At 42.4% G+C, this 26,893-nt stretch overlaps 1 protein-coding gene across 1 annotated transcript in view; it reads right to left on the minus strand.

The window, feature by feature from the left end:
- Positions 1 to 26,893, minus strand: part of LOC140735815 (ras GTPase-activating-like protein IQGAP1) — a 247,891-nt gene that overhangs the window by 30,246 nt on the left and 190,752 nt on the right. The window contains 5 exon segments of the mRNA XM_073061320.1: positions 4,172 to 4,220; positions 4,222 to 4,275; positions 13,860 to 13,992; positions 22,106 to 22,338; positions 23,653 to 23,737. Of these exon segments, the coding sequence (XP_072917421.1) occupies positions 4,172 to 4,220; positions 4,222 to 4,275; positions 13,860 to 13,992; positions 22,106 to 22,338; positions 23,653 to 23,737 (554 nt within the window).

The raw sequence follows: 26,893 nt of genomic DNA on the forward strand, positions 1-26,893 counted from the left end.
ACACAAACACATATACACACACACATAATAATAATAATAATAATAATAATAATAATATAATGGCTTTGTCTGTCTAAGTAGACAATGGATGCGCCTAGTTTGGGACTCACAGCTGAATAAGCCAATTCTGGAGCGGCAGTCCTTGGCACAGCTGCTGCACACAAAGGCTGATGGCTGTGGCTGGGTAGCCACTGCCGCAGCTTTCCTTCTCTCTCTTCTGTCTGACCACAGACGAGTTTGTTTTTCCTCTGCATTGGCAATGCCTGTCGCCAGGTGCAGCGATTTGCAGCTGTCTCTTCCCAAGTGATATCAGCAGACTTCAGGTCACGAATACAAACGTCCTTGTAACTCAGCAGTGGGTGCCCTATGGGCCGGGATCCTGTGGCGAGTCCTCCGTACGGGATGTCCTTGGGGATGCGGCCATCCTGCATGCGGCGGACGTGGCCGAGCCAGTGCAGTGTCGCTGTGTGAGAAGGACATACATGCTTGGCATGCTAGCCTGGTCCAGGGAATCCTTGTTTGGCACGCAGTCTTTCCAGGAAATGCCCAGGATCCGACACAAGCACCATAAGTGGAAGCTGTTGAGACGGTGCTCTTGGCGTGCGTATGTTGTCCAACTCTTGCTGCCGTAGATAAGAGTACGCAGGCTCTGTACAGTGCAGTCTTGGTGGCTGTGGTGAGCTTGTTGTCTTTCCACACTCTCTTTGACAGGTTGGCCATAGCAGCGGTGTCTTTCCCTATTCGCCTGTTGAGCTCTGGATCGAGGGATAGGTTGCTGGAGACTGTCGGTCCTAGGTAGGTGAATTCATCTACCTCTTGCAGGGTGTGGTCGCTGATGCTGATGCTGGGGGCTTTGCTGACGTCCTGGCCCATGATCTCAGTCTTCCTCAGACTGATGGTGAGGCCAAACTCTTAGCAAGCATGTGGCAGGGAACTGACTAGCCTCTGGAGACCAGACCGTGTGTGTGTGACATCAGGGCGGCATCATCAGCGAAGAGTATCTCCGGGATCAGGACCTGACGCACTTTGGTCTTTGCCCTGAGGTGTTGAAGAGCTCGCCGTCGGACCTAGAGTGTCGATACACTCCGTCATCAGATGTTTTGACAGCGTACAACAGTATGAGGGAGAAGAAGATCCTGAAGAGCATTGGGGCAAGGACGCAACCCTGCTTCACTCCGCTTTGGATGGGGAAGGGTTCTGAGGATGATCCATCGAATTGTACTGTCCCCTGCATGCCGTCATGGAAAGAGGCGATGAGATTCAGCAGCTTTGACGGGCATCCGATCTTCTTCAGGAGTGCGAAGAGGCCTCTTCTGCTAACCAGGCCAAAAGCCTTGGTCAGATCGATAAAGGCAACGTACAAAGGCTGTCTCTGTTCTCCTGTAGCTGTCTGAGTGAGAAGATCATGTCGATGGTGGATCTCTCTGCTCTGAAGCCACACTGGGACTCAGGGCAGATGCGTTCTGCCAGTGTCTGCAGTCGCTTCAGAACTACTCGGGCAAACTCCTTGCCAATGGTGTTGAGCAGGAATATGCCTCTGCAATTATTACAGTCGTTGCGGTCTCTTGAACAATGTGATGATGTTTGCGTCTTGCATGTCTTGGGGAACTGATTCCTCCTCCCAGCACTGGCAGAGCAGCTCATGAAGATGGCTTAGGAGCCCTGGATCACTTCTGCAGGGATGCCATCTTTGCCTGGTGCCCTGCCATGAGCAAATGAGTTGATGGACTTGTGTGTATATGTTTGCAAATGTGTGTGTGTATGTATGTATGTATGTGTATATATATATATAGTGTGTGTGTATATATGCGTGTATATGTATGTATATGCATGTGTGTAGTGTGTGTACAGTATAAATACACAGACACACATGTACATATATACACACACACATATATATATACAGATACGCACAGATACATACACAGATACACACACACACACGTATATATATGGTCGTCCATCGTCGTATATATCTCTTTCTCTCTCTCTTATCATCAAGGAGTCCTTAATGATGGATGCTACTTTTTAAGGCATTGCTCCTTGAAGATGTCCTGGATACTACAGAGGCCAATGCTCATGATGGATCTGATTGTTTACAACTCTCACCAGCTTACTTTGATCCTGTGCTATAGCACCCCCCCCCCCCCCCAATACTAGATGGTGATGCAGCCAGTTAAAATGGTCTCCATGGTACATCTGTAGAAATTTGACTGTTTTTGATGATACACCAACATTTCTCTAACTCCTCATGAAGTATAGCCACTGCCGTGCTTTCTTTGTAGTTGTATTGGCATGCTAGGTCCAGGTTAGACCCTCAGAGATACTGACACCCAGGAACTTGAAATAGCTTGCCCTTTCCATTTCTGATCCCTCAAAGAGGACTGGAGAGTGTTCCTTTGTCTTACCCTCTCTGGAATCCACAATCAGTTCTTAGGTCTTGCTGACCCCTCACCTTAAACCTGTTCCTTCTAGTTCTTGATTCCTCAACCCTGGGGAAAACGGCGGTGTGTATTCACCCTATCTACGACCTTCATGATTTCAGATACCTTGAAAGATAACCTCTCAATCTCCTACATTTCAAGGGATAAAGTTCCAACTTCCCTTTATAACCCTGTCCTTCAAGTCCAGGTAACATCTTCTAAGTACCTTCTTCTCACTTTCCAGGTTAATAACACCTTTCCTATAGCAGGGTGACCAAATCAGAACACAACAAACCAAGTGCATCCACACCGACATCCTGTATAACTGTACTACAAGCTTCCAACTTTTATACTCAGGACATTCCCCAAGGAATACATCAAGTGGATAGCCAGTCCTTTTTCTCCTAGGGCAGAAATAGCTAACATGAGGGGGCATAATTTTAAGATGAATAGAAGAAAGTATAGGGGCAATTTCAGAGGCACTTTTTTTTATTATTAAACAGAGTGATGAGCAGAGAACATCTGCCAGGTGTACATCTGCCAGTGTGGTGGGAGAAGCAGATATACTAGGGACATTTAGACAGGCACATAGATGATAGAAAATTGGTGGGCTACATAGGGAGTGAAGGGTTAGATTAAGAGTAGGTTAAAAGGTCAGGACAACACCGTGGCTGAAGGACCTGTATTGTGCTGTAATGTTCTATTTTTATGAAGGCCAGCATATTATGCTTTCTTCACCACCTTGTTTACTTGTTCTACAACACTCTCCAAAGGCCCTGTCATTTGCTGAAAACCTCTTAACCCAGGATATGACTTTCCAAAATGCAACACTTCGTAGTTCTCTGAATTCAAGTCCATTGTCACTCCTCATCCTACTTGCTCAGCTGATCAAGCTTCCCCTGCAATTTTGATTACCTTCATTGTCCATTTATACTACCTACTTCAGTGTTAATCTGCAAACTTGCTAATGGACTGCTGCAAAACACAAACACAGCTTTTGTACAGGACATTGGTGAGACTGCACTTGATATATTGTGTTCTGTTTCAGTCATCCTGCTAAAGGAAAAATATTGTTAACTGGTAAGAGTGCAGAAAAGATTTACAAGAATGTTGCCAGGACTCAAGGGCCTGAATTATAGGTGCATACCTTTAAAGAAAGAGACTACATTTCTACACAACATTCAAAGATATCTCAAGAATTTTATAGACAGTGAAGTACTTATTGAAATGTTCTTAGCAACACAGTAACCATTATAACACAGGAAAGTCCCTGTCCTCAGTTTTAGTCAAACTGTGATACTTGTTAAAGGATAAACACTAGTCATAATAGAGCACTGAAATTTAACTCTCCTTTCCTTTCTACTGATGCTGCCTGACCTGCTGAGTGTTCTCAGCATTTTCTATTTTTATCTCAGATTTCCAGCACCTGCAGATTATTTCTAATTTCCAGTAAGGTAGGATTATCTCTGCTTTTCAATAGCAACCACGGGGTCATTTGCATCCACCTGAGGGAGTCAGAGACTTGGATTGACATCTCTTCAGGAAGGTGGCACCCATCAACAGTACAGTGTTCCTTCAGCCACTATCAGACGACTTGACCTGGATTCTGGGCTTGAGTCTCCTTGGTGTGACAACACCCAACCTTCTGACTCAAAGCCCAGAGGGTTAAGCATTCATGAGAGGAAAACCTTGGTCGTTAATGCCACAGGGTACATGGTTCAGAAAGCTGGCAGCAATGAAATACTTACCTATGAGCGATTCAACAGTGGGCAGGTCTCCAAGGTCCTCCAGCAGTTCGGTGAAGAGGATCGCTGTGCTCCACCGAGAGGGAATCCTGGTGCTGGAGCAGGAGCTGCGCAAACACGCATCATGTTAGTCTCTTGTACCCATTCTTACTTTATCCTGTGGATCCAACTTCATTAATAAACTTCATGAATTGAGAGCTTTTTTGGTTATAATATTGGCTCAGAAATGGCACATTGGAATATTCACATCATCCTATGAACAATTGTGATGTCCCTATCACAGGGACTATAGAGTCATGCAGTACTACAGCACAGAAACAGGCTCTTCAGCCTATTTAGTGCATGCCCGACTATTAATCTGTCTCATCCCATCGACCTGCACCTGGACCACAGAGACCTCAAAGGTGGTGGGAAAAAGATACAATGATGTCAGAACTGAAGAGGGAAAGATCACTGACCAGAGTCAGGTTGTAGGAAGAAAATTCTCCCATCAGGGTCAGAGGAAGGCTGAAGTCAGGCAATTGTTACTCTAAGCACAAGGAAGGTGCATTGTCAGGGCAGTTTAGGTACAGGTTTTTGGAATTCCAATCTATTTAGTAGAAGGACCAGGGGCAAAGGAGGACAGTGCACAGAAGGCTGTGGGGAGGATCAACCATGCCTCATTATAGGAAGTATGTGGAAGCATTAGAGAGGGCACAGAGGAGGTCACCAGGAGACGCTCATGGAGTGAGTACTGTTTCAGATTCGCTCCATAACCTTTACTTTTTAAATCTATGATCACCCTTATTTAACTTACTTTTACCTACACCAAAAGATTCTTGCTACTTTTTTGGACTTATCTTTAAGAGTGTACTGTGAATTTTGAAGAAATGAGTACAGAAATGGCTTTAAGATCTAAAGGGCGAGACCCTGGGAAAGATCCAAATGGCAACGAAAAGAAAAAAAAGACCGATCCTAAGTGTACTGAATTGACTTATGATATGTTATTGGAGCTTTTAAATGAAAAATTTGAAGAACAACGACAAACTTTCAAACAAGATCTAAAGGCTTTCCAGGATTCTATGGATAAGACTGATTCAGCAGTTAAACAGCAGCAAGCTCTAATCGCAACTTTGCAAGAGGACGCTCGGAAGCGAGACCTGATAATCGAAAAACTGGAGCAGAAATTATCTTCGACGATTAAACAGGTGGAAACACTTAAAGCCAAGAGTGTCAACTTTGAAAATCGGTCCAGAAGACAGAACTTGCGCATACTTGGTCTCCCGGAAGGTATCGAACAAGGGGACCCCTTGAAGTATTTTGCTCAACTTTTAAAGGATGCGTTCCCTTCTGTATTCCCAGACAGTCCTCCGTTACTTGATCGCGCTCACAGAATTATGCGCCGATCATCAAGTTCTTCATCTAAACCACCTGTTGTAATTGTTCGATTTCATTATGTGCATGTCAAAGAGCAACTTATTCATGTGGCTCGGCGTTTAAGGATGGTTAAATTCAAAGATTTCCAGTTTTGATTAGTGGAGGATTTTAGCCCAGAAGTAATGAAGGCAAGGCTTCTTTTTAAACCTCTGATGTCCGAATGTTATGAGAAAAATCTAAAACCAGTGCTTTTATACCCTGCGAAGCTTAGAATCTCGCCTCCGAATGCACCACAGCGCGTTTTTCTATCCACATCTGAAGCTCGAAGCTTTCTGGGGAACTCGAAAAGGCCGAACGGGGTGATGAGTGCCGTTTTGGGGACATCGTCCAGATGCATCGGGATTTGATGGTATCCCCGGACGAGGTCTACCTTGGAGAAGATCCGTGCACTGTGCAGGTTTGCTGCAAAATCCTGAATGTGCGGCACAGGGTAGCGGTCCGGTGTTGTAGCCTCGTTCAGCCTGCAGTAGTCGCCGCATGGTCTCCAGCCCCCTGTCGCTTTGGGCACCATGTGCAGGGGGGAGGCCCATGGGCTGTCGGACCGCCGTATGATCCCCAATTCCTCCATCCTCTTGAACTCCTCCTTCGCCAGGCGGAGCTTTTCCGGGTAGAGCCTTCGAGCACAGGTGTGGAGGGGTGGTCCATGTGTCGGGATGTGGTGCTGTACGCCGTGTCTGGGCATGGCTGCCGTGAACTGCGGTGCCAGAGCCGATGGGAAATCCGCCAGGACCCTGGTGAAGTCGTTGTCGGACAGCGTGATGGAGTCGAGGTGAGGGGCTGGCAACTGGGCTGCACCCAGGGAGAACGTCTGAAAAGTCTCGGGATGGACCAGTCTCTGCCTTGGCAGGTCGACCAGCAGGCTGTGAGCCCGCAAAAAATCCGCGCCCAGAAGCGGTTGGGCTATGGCGGCCAGTGTGAAGTCCCACGTGAACCGGCTGGAGCCGAACTGTAGCTGCACCGTACGGGTGCCGTAGGTCCTTACTGTGCTGTCATTCACGGCCCTCGGGGGGGGGGACCCGGTGCCCTGCTGCGGGTGTCGTAACTCGTCGGAGGTAAGACACTGATCTCGGCACCGGTGTCGACCAAAAAACGGCGTCCCGACCTCTTGTCCCACACATACAGGAGGCTATCCCGATGGCCAGCTGCCGTAGCCATCAGCGGCGGCTGGCCCTGGCGTTTCCCGGGAACTTGCAGGGCGGGCGACAGCGGCGGGCTTCTGCGCCCCACCGCTGGTGGTAGAAGCACCATTGTTCGTTGGGCTCCTCACCCCTGCCTTTGGGGTTAGCGGGCTCTGCTGCCGGGCCTGGTCTGGTTTGCTGCTGGGAGCATGGCCTGGTGATCTGTGCGACAGACGCCCCACTCACCTTCTTGGCGTTCCACAGCAAGTCCGCCTGGGCTGTCACCTTCCGGGGGTCACTGAAATCCGCGTCGGACAGCAGCAGGCGTATGTCCTCGGGCAGCTGCTCCAGGAATGCCTGCTCAAACATGAGGCAGGGCTTGTGTCCGCCGGCCAGAGACAACATCTCATTCATTAAAGCTGATGGCGGCCTGTCCCCCAACCCATCCAGGTGCAGTAAGCGGGCAGCCCGCTCGCGCCGTGAGAGTCCGAAAGTCCTTATGAGCAGGGCTTTGAATTCCGTGTATTTGCCATCCTCCGGGGGCGACTGTATGAACTCCTCAACCTGGGCGGCTGTCTCCTGGTCGAGGGAGCTCACCACGTAATAGTAACGTGTGTCCTCTGAGGTTATCTGCCGAATGTGGAATTGGGCTTCTGCTTGCTGGAACCATAGGTGAGGTCGCAGCATCCAGAAGCTTGGCAGTTTCAACAAAACTGCATGAACAGATGCGGCGTCGTTCATCTCCGGTCCAAATATCGTTTGGACTGTCGGGGTCACCAATTGTAGCGGTGTGCTACACGCAGCGCTAAAATAACGACACGGAGTCGGTAAACTGTAGTTAAAGAAGATTTTATTCGAACTTCACAGCCTCGCTTTAAAGCCTCCCTGATCCTGCCCTCCCCGGGTGCGGATGCTGTAGGGGGCACATACTCACAAACCCCCGTGGGCTTTTCCCTTTGTTGGTGAAGCAGACCTGGCGCCCTTTTGGGACTGGCCTTTGTGCCGGCGCGCTGGCTATTTGTGAGCCGGTTTGAGTGCGCTAGGAAGTGGGTCGCCACACTACTGCTTTGGACTCTCATTTCTAATAAATGAGTGATTTTGATCGTTACAAGATAGTTTTTGTTTCCAAAACCAGATTTTGTATCTGGCTATTGGTGTAGGTTTATTCTATATTTTATATTCTAATTAAAGTTTTTTTTCGACGTACTATTCTTTTTATTTTACTTACTTTAACCACTGTACTTTATTTTTGGACATTATTATTAATCCTTTGAAGGCAATTTTTTTTTTAACGGTTTGATATATATCCTGTTCATTTTTTGTGTGACTAAGATGGTGATTTCTTCTCTAAAATATTTCTTGCTTTTTTTTTTGATTTCGCCATTTTTTTTTCTCTCGTCTTCTTCCTATAATGCATTTCTTATCACATTTTAACTTTTTTTTTGTTTGGGTTTTAACCCGATTTATAAGTTACTAGTGTTTATATTCTTTTTGGTTTTTTTTTTACTGGCAATTATATTAAGAAGTTTGTTTTAGTATAGTGATAATTACTTTTTTGGAGTTTGGGTGGATCTTCTTTTTCCCTCCTTTATATATTTGGAGTTGCCTTCTGCTGATACGGGGGTAGATTTAGTATCATTCCTTTTTTTTCCTAGCCTTTTCCAGGTTCGGGATGGGCTTTTTCTTCATGGGTGGGGGGTGGAGGTTTCTTTTCTAAATTTATTGCTCTTTTTACCAGTTTTTTAAAAAGTTTTTTCATTTGGGCTGATATTAAACTACTAAAATGTCCGCGATGTCGTCACTTCCGGGTCCGCCCCTTATTTTTGTTCCTCTTCTGGGTGCATGAGTTCATAATTTGGTTAACTCTTTATATACCAAAGGGTTGATTTTAGAAATATGGCTCAGACCATTAATTTTGTCTCTTGGAATACTAATGGCTTAAACCATCTGATTAAACGGAAAAAGGTTTTCAAAGTATTCCAAAGACTGAATGCACATATTATTTTTGTACGAGAAACTCATATGAAGAAAGAGGACAATCAACATTTTTTTAGGTTTTGGAAAGATAAACAGTGCCATTCAAATTCGAATGCCAAAGTAAAGGGAGTTTCAATTTTTATTGACTCCTCTATTACATTTTTCCAACACGATATTATTTTGGATCTGAATGGTAGATTTTTGTTAATTACTGGGTTACTTTTTAACAAAAAGGTTGCTATGGTTAATGTTTATGCTCCAAATGTGGATTATCCCGATTTTTTAAAGTCCTTATTTACTTCTCTACCTAATCTAGATGAATATATGTTATTAATGGGTGATGACTTTAATTGTTGTTTAAATCCTTTGTTGGACAGATCTATATCCACTCAGACTTTACCTAATAAGTTGGCCACTTACATTAATTCTTTTTTGACTGATAATGGAATTTTCGATATTTGGAGATTTCGGCATTCTAAGGACAAAGAGTTTTCATTTTTCTCACATGTTTATCATTCTTACTTGAGAATTGACTATTTTTTTATTGACTCTCGTTTTATTCCATCTGTAATTGGTTGTAATTATGATATTATAGCCATCTCTGATCATGCTCCATTGAAACTTTCTATTAAATTAATGGATACAGCTTCTAGTGTTAGGCAATGGTGATTTGATTCTACCTTACTGCAAGATCCGGATTTCATTAAATTTATGAAGGAACAGATCGATTTCTTCTTTTCAACTAATTCCACGGATGACATTTCTTGCGGAACACTTTGGGACACTTTCAAAGCATATATACGTGGACAGATTATCGCCTATTCCGTTGGTTTGAGAAAACGTATTAAGAAAGAAACTCTTTTATTGGTTGATAAAATTAAAGAAATTAAAGAAATGGAACACAGTTTATTACTTACATCTTTGATTGAAAATCAATAAATGTAAACCAGATCTGATTTTTATATACATAGTGATAAATCGGGTAAACTGTTAGCTAATCAATTGAAGAATGCTTTGGTTAAGCGTCAAATTATTAAGATTCGTCAACAGAATGGTGAATTGACAGTTAACCATGATGAGATAAACAAATCTTTTCAAGATTTTTATACCTCCCTGTATCATTCTGAATTCCCTCATGATCATAATACTATGTATGATTTTCTTGGGAAATTGAATTTTCCAAAATTATCATTAGATGATCTTTCAATATTAGAAACTCCTATTATGGATGCAGAAATTAAAGGGGTTATTTCCTCTATGAATTCTGGGAAAGGTCCAGATGGGTATACAGTGGAATTTTTAAAGTGTTTTTCCTCTACTCTTTCTCCTTGGTTATGCAGGGTTTTTCAAGAAGCAATTAGATTGGGTAAACTGCCACAATCTTTTTATAGAGCTTCCATTTCTTTAATATTGAAAAAAGATAAAGACCCTATTGACTGTGCATCCTATAGACCAATATCCTTATTGAATGTAGATTCCAAGATCTTTTCCAAGTTACTGGCGTCCAGGCTGGAGAAGGTATTACCTCAAATTATCTCAGAAGATCAAACTGGTTTTATTAAAAATCGCTATTCTTTTTTCAACATTAGGAGATTATTGAATATTGTTTATACTCCTTCATGTAGCACCTCAGAATGTGTCATTTCATTAGATGCGGAGAAAGCATTTGATAGAGTTGAATGGCCATACTTAATTAATGTGCTTGAGAAGTTTAATTTTAGTCCGACATTCATTTCCTGGATTAAACTGATATATCATACTCCAGTAGCCTCGGTTTTTACTAACAATCAAAGATCTCCCTTTTTTCGTTTATTTTGGGGTACTAGACAAGGCTGTCCTCTTAGTCCATTATTATTTGATATTGCTTTAGGACCTTTGGCAATTGCTATTAGAGAATCACCGAACATTTTTGGCATTACTCGTGGGATGGATATACATAAGTTATCATTATATGCAGATGATTTATTATTATTTATTTCTGATCCTGAGAAATCCATTCCTGTAGTTATATCATTGTTGGCTCAATTTAGTAATTTTTCCGGGTATAAATTAAATCTTAATAAGAGTGAATTGTTTCCTTTAAATAGACAGGTTCCAATTTATGGAAATTTACCTTTTAAATTAGTTAATGACTCTTTTATATACTTGGAGATTAAAATTACAAAAAATTATAAGGAGTTATTTAAGGTTAATTTTTTACCCTTAATTGATCAGATTAAATGTTTGTTCACTAAATGGTCACCATTATCTTTATCTCTAATAGGTCAGATTAATGCTATTAAGATGATTATTTTACCCAAGTTTTTATATATATTTCAAGCGGTACCAATTTTTTTGCCTAGATTTCATTTTTTTAGATATTTACAGATTAGGAATTTCTTAAACACTGTACTTCCTACCTTTCCAAATCTTGAGTCTTCGGGTATTTTGGAGAATTTGTTAGAACTAAGTCCTTCTCAGAAAGGTGTAATATCAAAACTCTACAATATAATTATGAAAATACGTTCAGAGCCCTTCTATAAGATTAAAAATGATTGGGAAAGAGAACTTAACCTTACTATCCCTATTGAGAATTGGGATAAAATTCTTCAATTAGTCAATTTATCATCTATATGTGCTAAACATTCATTAATACAGTTTAAAGTTGTGCACAGGGCTCATATGTCCAAGGATAAATTGGCTCGTTTTTATTCCTATATAAATCCTATTTGTGACAGATGTCATTCTGAGATAGCCTCTTTAACTCATATGTTTTGGTCATGTCCGCTTTTGAAAAAATATTGGAAAGACATTTTTGATATTATTACCACGGTATTGATCATTGATTTACAACCTCATCCTATTACTGCAACTTTTGGTTTACCAATGATGGACTCAATCCATTTATCTTCTTCTGCTTGTCGAATGATTGCATTTCTTACATTAATGGCTAGAAGATCTATTTTGTTGAATTGGAAAGAAATTAATCCCCCTACCGTATTTCATTGGCTTTCTCAAACTATGTTATGTCTAAATTTGGAGAAAATTAGAAGTGTTGTATTTGACCCTTCTATTAAATTTGAAAAGACATGGAGACCATTTATTCAATATTTTCATATGATGTAATGTGACCCTGTTCCAAACCTATTCGTTTTTCCAGTTTTGATTATACATATGTTGAGAGGATCGGAGTTGGCGACACTGATGATTTTGTATTTTTTTTATAGATATTATAAACAGCCCATTATTCATTATTATTCTTTTTTTTCTTTTTTTCTCTTTATTAGTTATTAGGTTGTTAGATTAGTTTTTCTAGTGGAATTTTTTTTTCTTTTTCTCTTTTCTGTTTTTTTAATATATATTATGATATACCTAGTTTTGCTTTGTTTATATGTTATTTGTATCATTCATGATTTGGGAAGACTTAATTATATTGTAACTATTGCTTGTGTATCCTTTCATGTTCAGTTTAAATTTGTAAGTTTGCAATCCCACTATCTATGTATTAATCTTATTATGTTGATATTAATAATAATAATAAAAAGATTGAAAAAGAAAGAAAGAGAGGGCACAGAGGAAATTTACTAGGAAAGTCAAAGTTCAAAGTAAATTTATCATCAAAGTTCACCACATACAACCCTGAGATTCATTTTCTTGCAGGCATACTCAATAAATCTATAATAGTATATAGCTAATAATATAATTAATGAAAGGCCACATTAAGTTGGGTGTTCAACCAGTCTGTAAAAGACAACAAACTGCAAATTCAAAAAGACAGAAATCATAATTCGAAATAAATAAGCAATAAATATTGAGAAAATGAGATAAAGAATCCTTAAAAGTCATTCCATTTCAGGTGTAATTATCCCTTTTGGTTGAAGAACCTGATGATTGCGGGGCAATAACTGTTCCTGAACCTGGTGGTGCAAGTCCTGAGGCTCTTGTAGCTTCTTTCTGATGGCGGCAGCAGCAGCAAAACGGGCATGCCCATGGTGGTGGGAGTCCCTGATGATGGATGCTGCTTTCTTGAGACAACACACCATGTGGATGTGCTCAATGGTGGAAAGGGCTTTACCCATGATGGATACTTTTTGTAGGATTTTCCATTCAAAGGCATTGGTGTTTCCATACCAGGCTGTGATGCAGCCAGTCAATATACTCTCCACTACACATCTACAGAAGTTTGTCAGAGCTCTAGATGTCATGCAGAATCTTCGCAAACTCTTAAGTACGTAGATGCTTTCTTCATAATTGCACTTACATCTGGTCTCAGGACAGGTCCTCAAAAATAATAACACCGAGCAATTTGGAGTTGCAGACCCTTTCTACCTCTGAACCTCCTATAGGACTGGCTCATGGACCTCTGGTTTCCTCCTTCTGAAGGCAATAATCAGCCCCTTGGTCTTACTGACATTGAGTGAGAGGTTGCTGCTGTGGCATCACTCAGCCAGATTTTTAATCTCCCTCCGATATGCTGATTCATCATCTTTGATTCGGCCTACAACAGTGGTGTCGTCAGCCAACCTGAATATGGCATTAGAGCGGTGCCTAGCCACACTGTTGTAAGTACAAAGTAAGAGGAGCAGGAGACTAAGCACATAGCCTTGTGGTGCACCTGTTCTGATCGCGATCATGCAGGAGCAACCTTGTGGGCAGCAGGGCCCATACCGTGCTACTGTTCTGTGTTCTAAGAGGGCTGTGATACTGGTATAGAACAAAGCAATTGTTCATGCTTAGAAACGTTCAGAACTTAAGGTAAAGACAAAGAAAAGAAAGCAGCCAAAGGAAAATACAAATTGCTGGAGGGACTCAGCAGGACAGGCAGTGTCTATGGAGAGGAATGAACAGTCGATGTTTTGGGCCCAGACCCTTCATCAGGACATCAAAGAGAGTAATGCATCCAAAGGGAGTGGATAGCCAGTTTAAAGTATGCCCAACTCCCACTTCTTTGAAGTGAGGAGTTGCATCAATGTTGATCTTTGCTTTTCTCTTGTTTAATAACTGAACATGCCCCCACTCCGTGTTTCTCAGTCTACCAATAAGGCAAATCCAGGAGTACCTGAAACAACCGAGATTATGATTCTCATAGCTCAGGTCCAAAGAACATAATTACAAACTGGGTAGTACAGGGTCATATTGGAAAGCGAGGTCTTCTTGAAACAAAAGAAAACTATTCGACCCCTCTTCTAGTCAATTCTTACCTTGTGAGTATTAATCAACTCCCCGACGGTTATGTAGATGACTGGTTTGCTCAGGTTGACCATTTCTGAATACTCATCCACATTAAACCTTTCCTCAGGTTCAGGGACATTGCAGGCTGCACGGAAAAATGCCCTGGAATTCACAAAGAAAGCAAGTCCACATCAGTAAATGATTAGCCATAATTCTTCTTGCTCCTACCTCTCTCCTTCAATCTGCTGACATATGGCTACATTCACCCACCCCAGCTTGAAATTTCAGTGGAGTAACTCTTTCCCCCTCCGTACCCTGGGGGCTGCTGCCAAGGATAAGGTATCGGATCTGACTAGAGATCAAAGTGGGAGGTGGTAGGGGTCTGTGGCACAAGAGGCCAAGGCAGTGAGGTAAAATGGGGCAGCAAATAGGTGACCCGGCAGAAGTGCAGTCTGCTGTAAAGATTGCCCACCACACTACTCAAACTTGTATCTGCATTTCTGAGGTAATGTTACCTTCCATTCACTATCAAGTTACATGATGGATGGTTGAGGGTCTGCCGAATAAAGTGAATGGCTGTTTAACAGTGTAGGGAAAGAGAATGGCTTTGTTTTTGTAAGGTCTTTGCTGATACCTACTGTAAAGGAGCTGACCCTGGAGAGTCCATCATGCTGCTCTCACCACACTTCAGCATCTCACCTTGTGGCTACTGTCCACATACAATCGATGCAACCATGAGTTACTTCAGCAGTATAGTCCAGCTTGATGCTGCACTAACATTCTCAAATGGGGCAACCGTCCTCCAGTTTTGGATTCATTAAATCCAGTTATGGAGCATGCAACTAAGCCTTCCAATCCAACTCATCTGCATTGACCAAGATACTCATCTATCCTAATCTAATTTGCTTATTTATGATACATATCTCACAGCATCTGAGCAGCACTTAGAAGTGCACTTGACAACTGTGGCATGGGACACTGCAGTCAATGTACCTGAAAATGGGATTAGTATAGATAGAGTTTCAATGGCTAATAAGGAATCAATGGGCCAAAAGACCTGTTTTGCTGGTAAATAAGTTGATTCCTTATTGTTTCAGACATCATGAAAAAAAAACACACAAAACAGGCATCCTGTCTTAACTGCCTGATCACTTTGCCCAGCCACCTTTACAGATTTGTTTAATTACAATTATGGAGGGAGAATATCTGTTATGTTATCTTTAAAAATATTGCTATTTAAGGGGTGGTATGGTAGTTCAATGGTTAGTGTAATGCTATTACAACGCCAGCAACGCAGGTTCAATTCCCACCGCTGACCGAAGGAGTTTGCGTTTTCTCACTGTGACCACATGGATCTCCTCTGGATGCTCCTATTTCCTCCCACCTCCCAAAGATGTATGGGTTAGTAGATTAATTGTTTACATAGGTGCAATTGGGCTCAATGGACCAGAAGGACCTGTAATTGAGCTGTATTTCTAAAAAAAGCTAAAGAAATAGCAGACAAGGGTGAGATCCGCACTTTGGGAGATCCAACATAAAGTGCACAGTATTGACAGAATCCTCAACAGCATGGAATAACAGAAGGAGTTGGGGTTCTGGTACACAGCTCTTTGAAAGTTACCGTACAGGTTGATAGGGTGGTAACGATGGCAAAGATGTGCTTGCCTTTATTAGTTGAGTACTGAGTTTAAGAGCTGGGAAGTTATGCTGCAGCTTTATAAAACTAGTCAGGCTACATTTTAAGCCCTGTGTTTATTTCTGGTCACACATTATAGGAAGTATGAGGAGGCTTTGGAGCATATGCAGAAGAGGTTCATCAGGATGCTGGACAAGCTGGGGTTGTTTTACCTGAAGCAGTGGAGGTTTAGGGGAGATCTGACAGAAGTTAATATAAAAGTGCCAGGCATAGATAGAGAGCCAGTATCTTTTTCCTAGAATTAAAATTAGTACTAGACAGCAAGAGAAAATCTGTAGATGCTGGAAATCCAAAGCAACATACACATAAAATGCTGGAAGAACTCAGCAAGCCAGGCAACATCTATGGAAAGGAGTAAACAGGCAATGTTTCAGGCTAAGACCCTTCATCAGGACTAGATAGCATGTTTTTAAGGTAAGGGGAAAAAGCACAGATGAGATGTGCAATCAAGTTTTTATTTTATATATACACCGAGTTGCAGTTGGGGACGGGAATACACTGCCAGGGTGGTGGTGTAGGTAGATAGAATCCAAGTATTTAAAAGACTCTTAGATAGCAGAATCAGAATTAAGTTTATTATCACTGCTATATGCCATGAAATTTGTTTTTGTGACATCAGTACAGTGCAATACATAAAACATAATATAACTTGAAATATATAAAACTATAAATAAGTAGTGCAGAAATAGTGAAGTAGTGTTCATTGTCCATCCAGAAATCTGGTAAGACAAGAATATGCAGAGAAGGAAGGGAGATTGTCAATGTGCAGGGAAGAGGGATTAGATTAATTAGAAGTCATTGTTCAGTTAGTTTGCCACTGAGTGCCCTGTGCTGTACTATGCTATGTTGTGTGTATGCATGACATTTCCCTCTGCCCATACACATTCTATCTTTCAATAACATTCAGGGGCACAAACCTAGTCTACTATCTCTCACCTGAACCCAGGAAGCTGAAAACTGGAACCCAATCAACCCTGAGCAACACACTCTGATCAAACTGAGACCTTCTGGATCTGAGTGACTCAGTTAATGCACCTTTGTTTGACAGCCTGGCTGATCTGCAGCATATGAGAGGTGCTGAATCTCCTTCCCGACAGTCTGTTCCAGCAGCAGCTTCCTGCTGTGCTCCAGCAAAAGAGCAGACTTCCCTCTCCAAGCAGCCCAACCAGCTTCAAAGGAACAGACATTAATGTGAGTACTAACCCTCCCTTTTTGCTTTGCAGAAGCAGGGCCAATAAGTCAGTAACTAGAAAGGTAACGGAATGTCACTGACACCTATAAGGATTCTGCTTTAAACCATTTCCAAGCAAAAGGAATGCTCTTATATAGAATAATACTCTTTTTTAGTAAGAAGATTTTCGACAAAACACCACAAGGTTTATTGAGCAAAGACATCATTAAAGAGGGTTAGGGGGTAGGTGGCATGGGATTGGAGGGGCGGGGGGGAGTGCTGATGGCATTAGACCAGGAATAACATGGAAGCTCTTTTTTTCTACAAACCTATTTAATTAAGTCTCAAGCCACTATTAATTATACAACTACGTTAACCACTGATTTAAAAAATATAATATGTCAGTAAAAATCTGTCCATTATTAACAATTTTAAAGTTCAGGACAATGTCAGTTTGATAACAGGTTATCAGAAAGACTGATAAATTATATTGATCAAGTCATAAAGCAGTCAATCTAATGATGCTAGTGCCTTTCATCCACTGTCCTCCCCCATTTTCCACCAGGTATGTCAGAGAGAAACGGTATGGAAACAGGAGCATTGACCTATTGTACCCATTTATATCAACACTGTTTTACTTTCCCCATTATCCCCCACTCTCCTCCCCAAATTGTACCACTCATCTACATGCTGGAGGCTAATTATGTATTCGCCCACCAAACCATCAGAATATAACCATGTTTTCCTTTACGCATCTTCTTAATAAATGAAAGCCTCTCTTTGAGATTGTTAAAAAAAAAGGAGACTCGTGGGCACAAGCAAGATTCAGTCACCCTAACCATTCACTTCACTCCCTGCTTGGCTAGCACTGGAAGCCAGTACACAAGTGGCATGTTCTGAGGCTACTGGAGCTCTTCTCAGTCTCCTCTCTGGGTATAGATGGCTGCTAATTGATAGATACCATTACTAGGGAGAAGGTTCTTGTGAAAGTGAAAGGTCTGAAGGTAGCTAAGTCACCCAGACCAGATGGTGTACACCCCAGGGTTCTGAAAGAGATTGTAGAGGCATTAATAATGATCATTCAAGAATCTCTAGATTCTGGAATGGTTCCGGAATACTGGAAAATTGAAAATGTCAATCCACTCTTCAAGAAGGGAGAGGCTGAAGAAAGGAAACTATAGCAACACACACAAAATGCTGAAGGAACCCAGCAGGCCAAGCAGCATCTATGGAAAAAAATACAGTTGCTGAAGGGTCTCAGCCCAAAAATTCAACTGTACTCTTTTCCATAGATTCTGCCTGGCTTGTTGAGTTCCTCCAGCATTTTGTATGTTGCTTGGATTTCCAACATCTGCAGATTTTCTCTAGTTTGTGAAAGGAAACTATAGGCTAGTTAGTCTGACCTCAGTGGTTGGGAAGATATTGGAGTTGATTATTAAGGATATGGTTTCCGGGTACTTGCAGGCACATGATAAAATAGGCTGTAGTCAGCATAGTTTCCTCAAGGAAAAATCTCGCCTGACAAATCTGTTGTAATTCTTTGAAGAAATAATAAGCAGGATAGCCAGAGCATAATCGTTTGATGTTGTGGACTAGGATTTTCAGAAGGCCTTTGACAAAGTGCTACACATGAGGCTGCTTAAGCTATGAAACCCTGGTATTGCAGTAAAGTTTCTGGCATGGAGTTGGAATAAAGGGAGCATTTTCTGGTTGGCTGCTAGTGTGTTCCACAAAGGTCTGCATTGGGACCAATTCTTTGTACGTTATACAGGTGTGTGCACTTAACATCCATTCGGATAATGTCCAATTGTATATACATCCATAGTGCCGATCAGAGAACGTGATGTAGCAAATGTAACCAATCTTGTGTATCGTGCGTCTCTTGAGCGTAATAGCATTATCTCGCTGTTTAATTTTCTTTCGAAAATATTACCGTAATGGCTTCCAAACGCAGCAAAACCACTCCTAGTGATAGCAGCAAGAGGCAAAGGGAAACTATTGATTTGGAAGTGAAACAAAAGGTTATTAAACAATATGAAGGTGGAAAACCAGTGAATGCTATTGCTTGGGATTAAGGCATGTCGCACTCGACAATCACAACAATCCCGAAAAACAAAGAAAAAAATTCTCGAAGCTGTTAAAGGATCAGCTTCACTGAAAATGACAAGGCTCACGAAAATGCAAGAGGGACCAATATTGGATATGGAGAAATTGCTAATGACATGGATTTACATAAAAGTTTAAAAATTGAAAAAAATTAAAAAGTTTAAAATGAAATTAAAAATTATAGTGTATGTATGTATTATAGTGTACAGTATAGTTTTAGTGTAATTTCTTGGCTATTTAGCCAATACAGGTACACTACAGTATTTATGTTTATTTATGTTTGCTAAATATATAATAATGGTGTTCGCACAACATCCAAATCACATAACGTGCGACTTCACAGAACGTATCGTGGATGTTAAGTGACGCATACCTGCATGTCAATGATTTGGATGATTGGCTTTTTTTGCAAAGTTTGCAGAGGATATGGAGACAGGTGGAAAGTCAGGTAGTTTTGAGGAAGTAGAGAGGCTACAGAAGGACTTAGATGAGGAGATTGGACAAAGAAACGGCAGATGGAATACAGTGTCAGGAAGTGTATGGTCATGCACTTTGGTAGAAGAAATTAAAGAATTGACTAATTTCTAAACGGAGAGAAAATACAAAAGACTGAGGCACAGAGGGGCTTGGCAGTCCTTGTGCAGGATTCCCTAAAGGTTAATTTGCTGTTTGAGTCTGTGGTAAGGAAGGCAAATGCAATGGTAGTATTCATTTCAAGAGATCTACAATATAAAAGCAAGGATGTAATGTTGAGACTTTATAAAACACTGGTGAGGCCTCACTTGGAGTATTGACAGCAGTTTTGGGCCTCTCATCTTCGAAATGATGTGCTGAAACTGGGGAGGATTCTAAGAAGGTTCACAAAAATGATTTCAGGATTGAAAGGCTTGTCGTATGAAGAGTGATGGCTCTGGGCCTGTATTCACTGGAATTCAGAAAAATGAGGGGTGACCTTATTGAAACCTATTAAATGGTGAAAGGTCTTGACAGAGTGAATGTGGAGAGGATGTTTCCTATGATGGGAGCATCTAAGAGCAGATGACACAGCCTCAGAATAGAGGGGCATCCTTTTAGAATGGCGATGAGGAGAAATTCCTTTAGCCAGAGAGTGGTGAATCCGTTGAATTCTTCTCCACAGGCAGCTGTGGAAGACAAATTTTAAGTACATTTAAGGCAGAGGTTGATAGATTCTTGATTGGTCAGGGCATGAAGGGATATAGGGAGAAGTCAGGAGATAGGGGCTGAGAGGAAAATTGGATCAGCCATGATAGGCCGTGGCCTAATTCTGCTCCTATATCTTACAGTCTTATGGACCTTACCCGCACTTTGATGGGTCACAATCCAAGCTCATGCATCCTTCCTGTCTAAATGGGTGACATACCTGCCTTTGAACCAGACTGTACCAGTTAGTCTGCAGTCAGTGGACTGAGAGACAGAGTAAGCATCATCACTAGTACACAATCATCTCATCATCGTCACATTGACGTTTTGCCTTAGCTATGGAAAATTGCCAGTTGCATTTCCCTCTTTACAATCAGTGACTGATACTGCAAATTGCCAAGTCTTCGTGGCTTGGCTTGTACAGATATTGCTTCAAAATTCCAGTGATCTAGATTCAATTCCGAACTCCGGGCAATGTGTAGAGTTTGCATGTTCTCTGTGACTGCTTGGGTTTGCCCTGGGTGTTCCAGTTTCTTACAGCACAGAAAAAGGCCCTTGAGCCCATCTAGTCTGCCTACTTCCAGTAACCTGCACCAGAGTCATCCATACCCCTTTCCTTCATGTAGCTATCCAAATTTCTCTTAAATGTTGAAATTGACCGCACACAAACCAGTTGCATTGGCAGCTTGTTCCACACTTTCACCACCCTCTGTGAAGTTTTCCCTCCAAACTTAACCTCACCAATGTCTTATTCCTCCTATATCCTAAAGGTATGTGAGGTTAAATGGCCACCATAAACTCCCTTATTGTGTAGAAAACTGGTGGGAGCTGATGGGAACATGGAGAGTTGGATAACATAGTACAAATGGGTGCTCTGTGGTCAGCACAGAATTGGTGGGCTTGATGTCCAAGTTGCTACACAAGTGTAAATTGCAGTTGAGAGGTCAGCTCGTATTATCGATACCAAAGGACCATTGGCCGGTGGTGTAGAGGCATCTGCACCTGACTTCGAGGCGGGCTCAAATGCAGCTGGCTCCTTGCGTGCTTTCTATCCATGCTGGGTTGAGCATCGAGCTAGCAACTCTGCCTTGTAAACAAAACACAAAAATGCTTAAAAAAAAGGCAAGGTTGCTGCCCGATGCACGGAAAGGAATAACAAAGGATGTTGTGTAGGTATAGGGTGGTGTTGTAAGAAGTGAGGGGGGATGTATACAAGAGAAAGGGGTTCCAGTGGAGATTAACTACAGTTCAAGTATAAAACTGACGACTTGCACTGTCTTGTCACTTGGTCAGTACAGAACAATAGGAACAGGACACACACGAGAAAACAGATGCTTTGGGGACAAAGTATAATACTGAAATACCTCAGTAAGCCAAGCAGCATCTGTGGAAGCAAAAGGAATGTGTTGATGTTTCAGGTCCAATCTCTGTATATAGATAGCGAGGGAGAGGGAGAGAGAGCGAGAGAGCGAGAGAGAGAGAGAGAGAAAATAATCAGTTGATGCGAGTGTGGGGGAAGGTTGGTAGGTGAGAGGCGGAATCAGGCGAGGAGGGTAGTAATGGGTAGGTGGAGTCAGGCTGCTCTGGAAAAGGCGAACAGTGGTAAAGAGAACGTGGGAGGACTGGAGAGAGTGAGAAAGAAAGAGTGTGTTACAGGAAATCATAAATTGATATTCATCCCGTTGCGTTGTAAGCTAACTAAGTGGAGTATTAGGGTGTGGTGCCTGTGGCTAACGTTAAGCCTCACAGTGGCAGTGAAGAAGGCCCGAGGATAGACAGGTTGGTGCGGGAAAAGGAAGGGGAACTGGCAACTTGTTCCAAACTGCTCTCTGCAAATTTAAACACAAGAGATTCTGCAGATGCTGGAAATCTAGAGTATCACACACAAAATGCTAGAAGAACTCAGCAGGTCAGGCTGCATCTATGAAGAAAAATAAACAGTCCACGTTTTGGGTTAAGACCCTTCATCAGGACTGCTTATCCACTCCTTACTTCTATTACAATCGCTCTACTCTTTGAAATCTTAAATGCCCAGAATGATTTGATCCAAACACTGAACACCACAGGATGGGAAGCATCAACACTGGGACTGTACGTTAGAAAGAAATAAAGTTTTGCAGAAATAAGTGAGACGATGAGACCTGAATCTCTCCTGGGACTGGAACAAGTAGTTGTTCATGGTACAGAGCTGAGCACTCTCTCCCTCGAAGATCTTGCTGGAGGCGGCGAGCTGGAGCAGTTTTGCGATGGAACCCAGGTTGCGGCGGTGGTCTGTGTGGAGCCCCCCTCCCACTGTGATATCGATGATGTCGAACCCATCTGGGGCCACGATGGCAGGGTTCATGTAGCGATAGTACAGGAGGTTCCCAACCACCTGCAACAACAGGAGAGGTGCTTAGCATCCGGGCTGGAATGACATTCACTTGCAAAATCACAGGTGGTACAAATACTCCACGAATCAGTCAACCCTCTTGTTCACACACGATGTTCCTGACGTTCACACACAAACAAACTTTATAGGGTGGCATCAGACCCCATAACCCAAAGATGAGGCCAACTGCAGCAGTGTTCCCATGGGGATCAAGTTATCTGGTTTTTATTTCCCTGAAAGAGGCCACACAAATTGATAAGATAGTCAAGGTTCTGAGCTCAAGAGTGAGGAGGTTATGTTGTAGCTTCATAAATTGTGAACAAAAGAGACTTTGCAGATGCTGTTAATGAAAAGCCACACAAACAAAATGCTGGAGGAACTCAGCAGGTCAGGCAGCGGCTACGGAGAGGAAACAGGCAAATGTTTTGGGTTGAGACCTTACATCAGGGTGTCAGCCATTCTGGCTTCTTCACTCCTTTCTTTCCTGTTGTGAAGGGTGTTGGTCCAAAATGTCAACAGTTTATTCCTCTCTGTAAATGCTGCCTGACCTGCCGAGTCCCCCAGCACTCTGAGGGTAAAAGTCTGATTAGCTGCATCTAGAGCATTACATTCAAATTGCCCCATTATAGGAAGGATGTGGAGGCTTTGGAGAGGGTGCAGTATATGTTTACCAGGATATGGCCTGCATTAAAAGGTAGGAGCTATAAGGACAGGGTGGACACACTAGAGCTGCTTCAAGTGGCAGAGGCTGAAAGTTTATAAAATTATGAGAGGTGTAGATAGAGGATACAGCTGGGACCTTTCTCCCAGGATCAAGATGTCTAATACTTTAGGGAATGCATTTAAAGTGAACGGCAGTAAGTTCAAAGGAGAAGTGTGAGGCAAGTTTCTCTTTTGTTTTATACAGAGTGCCAAGTGCCTGGAATATGCTGCCAGGAGTGGTGATGGAGACAGAGATGATAGAAATGTTTCAGAACCTCTTAAACACAGGCCATGTGCAGACAAAGGATTAGCTTAATTAGTTCAGCACAACACCATATTCCAAAGGGTCTTTCCCTGTGTGGTACTGTTCTATGTTCCATGACTGGCTCGGGCAGAACCTTTCTCCCCAAGTCAAGGCAATCTATTCACTACTCTACCACTGAAAATGTAAATAGCTTCAAACCAGCCCTTCCCAAAAAGACACCGAGGTTTCCCACTTCAAGCCTTGGCCTTCTGCCTTGAAATCAATCGCTAGCATCCGCTGGCGTGTGCCACAGAGCAAGCTGGAACATGACAGTAACACTAAGCCTCTTTATTCCAATGCTGGGATCTTACCTTGAGCAATTCTTCTTCGGTGGCACTGGGGAACTTCTCCCTCAGCGAACTCTTCAACACTTTTGCGGTGTATCTCATGCCGTACCTCATTCCAAGTGACAGGATAATAAGGATTAGACAAATTCATCATCATACAGCTCGTGTCATCTCTTTCACCTGTTTGGTCAATACTTTCCACCTCCAACTGTTTTCTTTCTTTTTTGAAGTTTCTATCCAACTCCCTTTTTAAAAAAAGTTAGTATTGATCTGCTCTCATACCATGAGGAAAAAATCTCTTCAGCCCAGCTCATCCATGCCTATACAAATACCCATCTAAGCCAGTCTCACATCCCTCTAATGCTTTGTAATTGTGCAAATGTCTCTTAAATGTGGTTATTGTACAAAGTGTAAAGTAAATTTCAAAGTATATGTATGTCACCATGTACAACCCCGAGATTCATTTTCTTGGGGGCATATTCAACAAATCCATAGAATAGTAGCTATAACAGAATCAATGAACAACTGCCAACTAGGGCTGTCAACTAGAGTGAAGACAACAAACTGTGCAAATACAAAAAGAAACAATAAATAAGCAATAAATATCAAAAACATGAGAAGAAGAGTCCTTGAAGGTGGGTGGGAACATTTCAATGATGGGGTGAGTGAAGTTGAGCAAAGTCATCCCCTTTGTTCAAGAGCCTGATGGTTGAGGGGTAGTAACTGTACCTAAACTTGGTGGTGTGAGCCCTAAGATTCTTGTACCCTCTTCCTGTTGGCAGCAGCGAGAAGAGAGCATGCCCTGGGTGGTGGTGGTCCCAGATGATGGATGCTACTTTCCAGCGACAGTGTTTCATACAGATGTGCTGAATGGTTGGGAGGGTTTCACCTGTGATGGACTGGTCTGTATCCACTCCTTTTTGTAGAATTTTTGTAGCTGCTTCAACCCCTTCCTTCGGGTGGCTTGTCCATACACTGACCACCTTCTATGTGAAATTAACTTTTAAAATTTTTCCCCTTCCACTGGCCTCCAGCTTTAGAACCCCCTCCCCAGGTAAAAGACTGACCATCTACCTTGTCTACTCCCTTTGTGGTTTTAAAAATCTCCACAAGGTCACTGCTCTGTCACCAGCTCTTCAAGTAGTAAAGTCCTCACCCAATCTCTCCCTTTAACTGGGTCCCTCGAGTCCTGGCAACATTCTCATATATTGTCTTTTACCTAAAGATGTCTAAAGAGGTCTTACTTAAAGATGTCTTTCCCACTATAGGACAACCAAACCTGTATACCATAGCCAAGCTGGCCATTCGGCCCCTCAAGCCTACACAGCCATTCAGCATCATCAATGTTCTTGTATGTTAAGTCCACCTTCACATCAATCCTGAGTTTCCCTTGGTTCTCAAAATCTGGCAGCCTCAGCCCTACATTCACCAACCCAGCTGCACAGCTATCTGGTATATGTTCCAAAGACTTACTGTCCTCTGACTGACAGAGTTCCCCTTATCTCTGTCCTAAGTGGCTGATCACTTTCCCATCTGTGGGACCACTTCAGGTCAGAAACCGCAGGCAGAGCAGAGGAATTTTATTCAGTATTCCAGCAAAAACACACCCTTTATCTAACATTTTTTGTCTATAATTGGAATCGGCTTATTATTGTCACATGTACCAAGACACAGTGAGAAACTTATCTTCATACTGTTCATAAAGATCAAATCATTACAGTGCACTGAGGTAGGACAAGGTAAAACAATAACAATTCAGAATAAAGTATAACAGCTAGAGAAAGTGCAGCGGCAAACAATAAAGTGCAAGATTATAACAAGGTAGATTGGGAGGTCAAGAGCCTATCTCATCACACTAGGGAACCAACATCTTGCAAGGAAGAAGCTGTCCTTGAGCTTGGCGGTACATGCTTTCGCATATATCTCTTGGCTGATGAGAGGGAGGAGAAGAGAGAATGCTCTGGGTGGGTGGGGTCTTTGATTGCACTGGCTGCTTTACTGAGACAGCGAAAAGTGTAGACAGAGTCCTCTGGGGAGAAGGTTGGTTTAAGTGTCTGCCTTACCTGGGTACTGATCATCTGTTCAAAGATATCAGCCATGGTTCAATTCCGAACTAGCTTTATGGGCTCAATCCTGCTCTAGAAACTAGACTTAAATCTCTTGTGGCAGTACTGAGGCACCATCTCTAAATGTGCTAAACTGCTCTCTATCAGCCCTTTCAGATGAATACTGAAAAATTCCATTACACTACTGACCAAAATTACTCAAGAAATAATAATGAGAAAGTCTGCAGTTGCTGGATATCCAAAGCAACACACACAAAATGCTGGAGGAACTTAGCAGGTCAGGCAGCATTTATGGAAATTAATAAACAGTCGACGTTTTGGGCCCAGACCATTCTTCAGGACAAGATGGTTCAAGAATGATGAATTTCTAGCTATTTTTCAGCTTTGTATGTAGATTGGGGGCTCTGTTTCATTACATTTCAAAGTAGTACTTTAGAGTATTGTATACATACTTTAATAATAAATGTACTTTGAATTTTGAGTCATAGAGTCAGCAGAGAAACAAGTCTTTCAGCCCATCTAGTCCATGCGAACTATTAATCTGCCTTGTCTCATCAATCTGCAACCAGACCATAGCCTTCATACCTCTCTGTTGATCAGGGTCAACCATGGATATTGCGTCCTAGCTGGCCATGCAAGCCAGGGTAGTACAATATGGAGAGCAAGCTGTTGCCCTTGCAGCAGGCTCTCCCCCCTCCCCCCAACACACAGCTGATGAATCCACAGGAATGGCAGGGACTAATACAGTTTGGCAACAGCGGCATTACAGGAGTTGCCAGTGAGAATTGAACTCAATGTAGGACTGCCTTAGGAACTCCAGCTCCAGATTTTTCATCAGGGTTTATTCCTGAAGCCTTCTCCATGAGTGGGTGTAGCCATAATGCAGCAGAGATTTGAAATCAGAGTTTTCCTTTTCCTAGATGGGCTGCCAACCACAGCTGACAAACCCAAAATGCCCGAAGCAACTAATTTGAAGTCGGCAGTACCCCACCTTTGCCCCTTCTTCTGTCAGCAGAAACAGTTCTGCCTGGTTTAGTAGATAAGCCACACTTGAAGACCAGGAGTTGGACTTCGCTCTCAGAGGCTATTTGAGGCACACATCATTGGGAGCATTTGATAAGATAGAGGGCACTTATCCCCAATACTGCCCTATCTATGATAACCTTAAGGAACCTTACCTATCCAAATTTCTCTTGAAA

This window comes from Hemitrygon akajei, chromosome 11 (genome assembly GCF_048418815.1).
Source record: "Hemitrygon akajei chromosome 11, sHemAka1.3, whole genome shotgun sequence".
NCBI lineage: Eukaryota > Metazoa > Chordata > Chondrichthyes > Myliobatiformes > Dasyatidae > Hemitrygon > Hemitrygon akajei.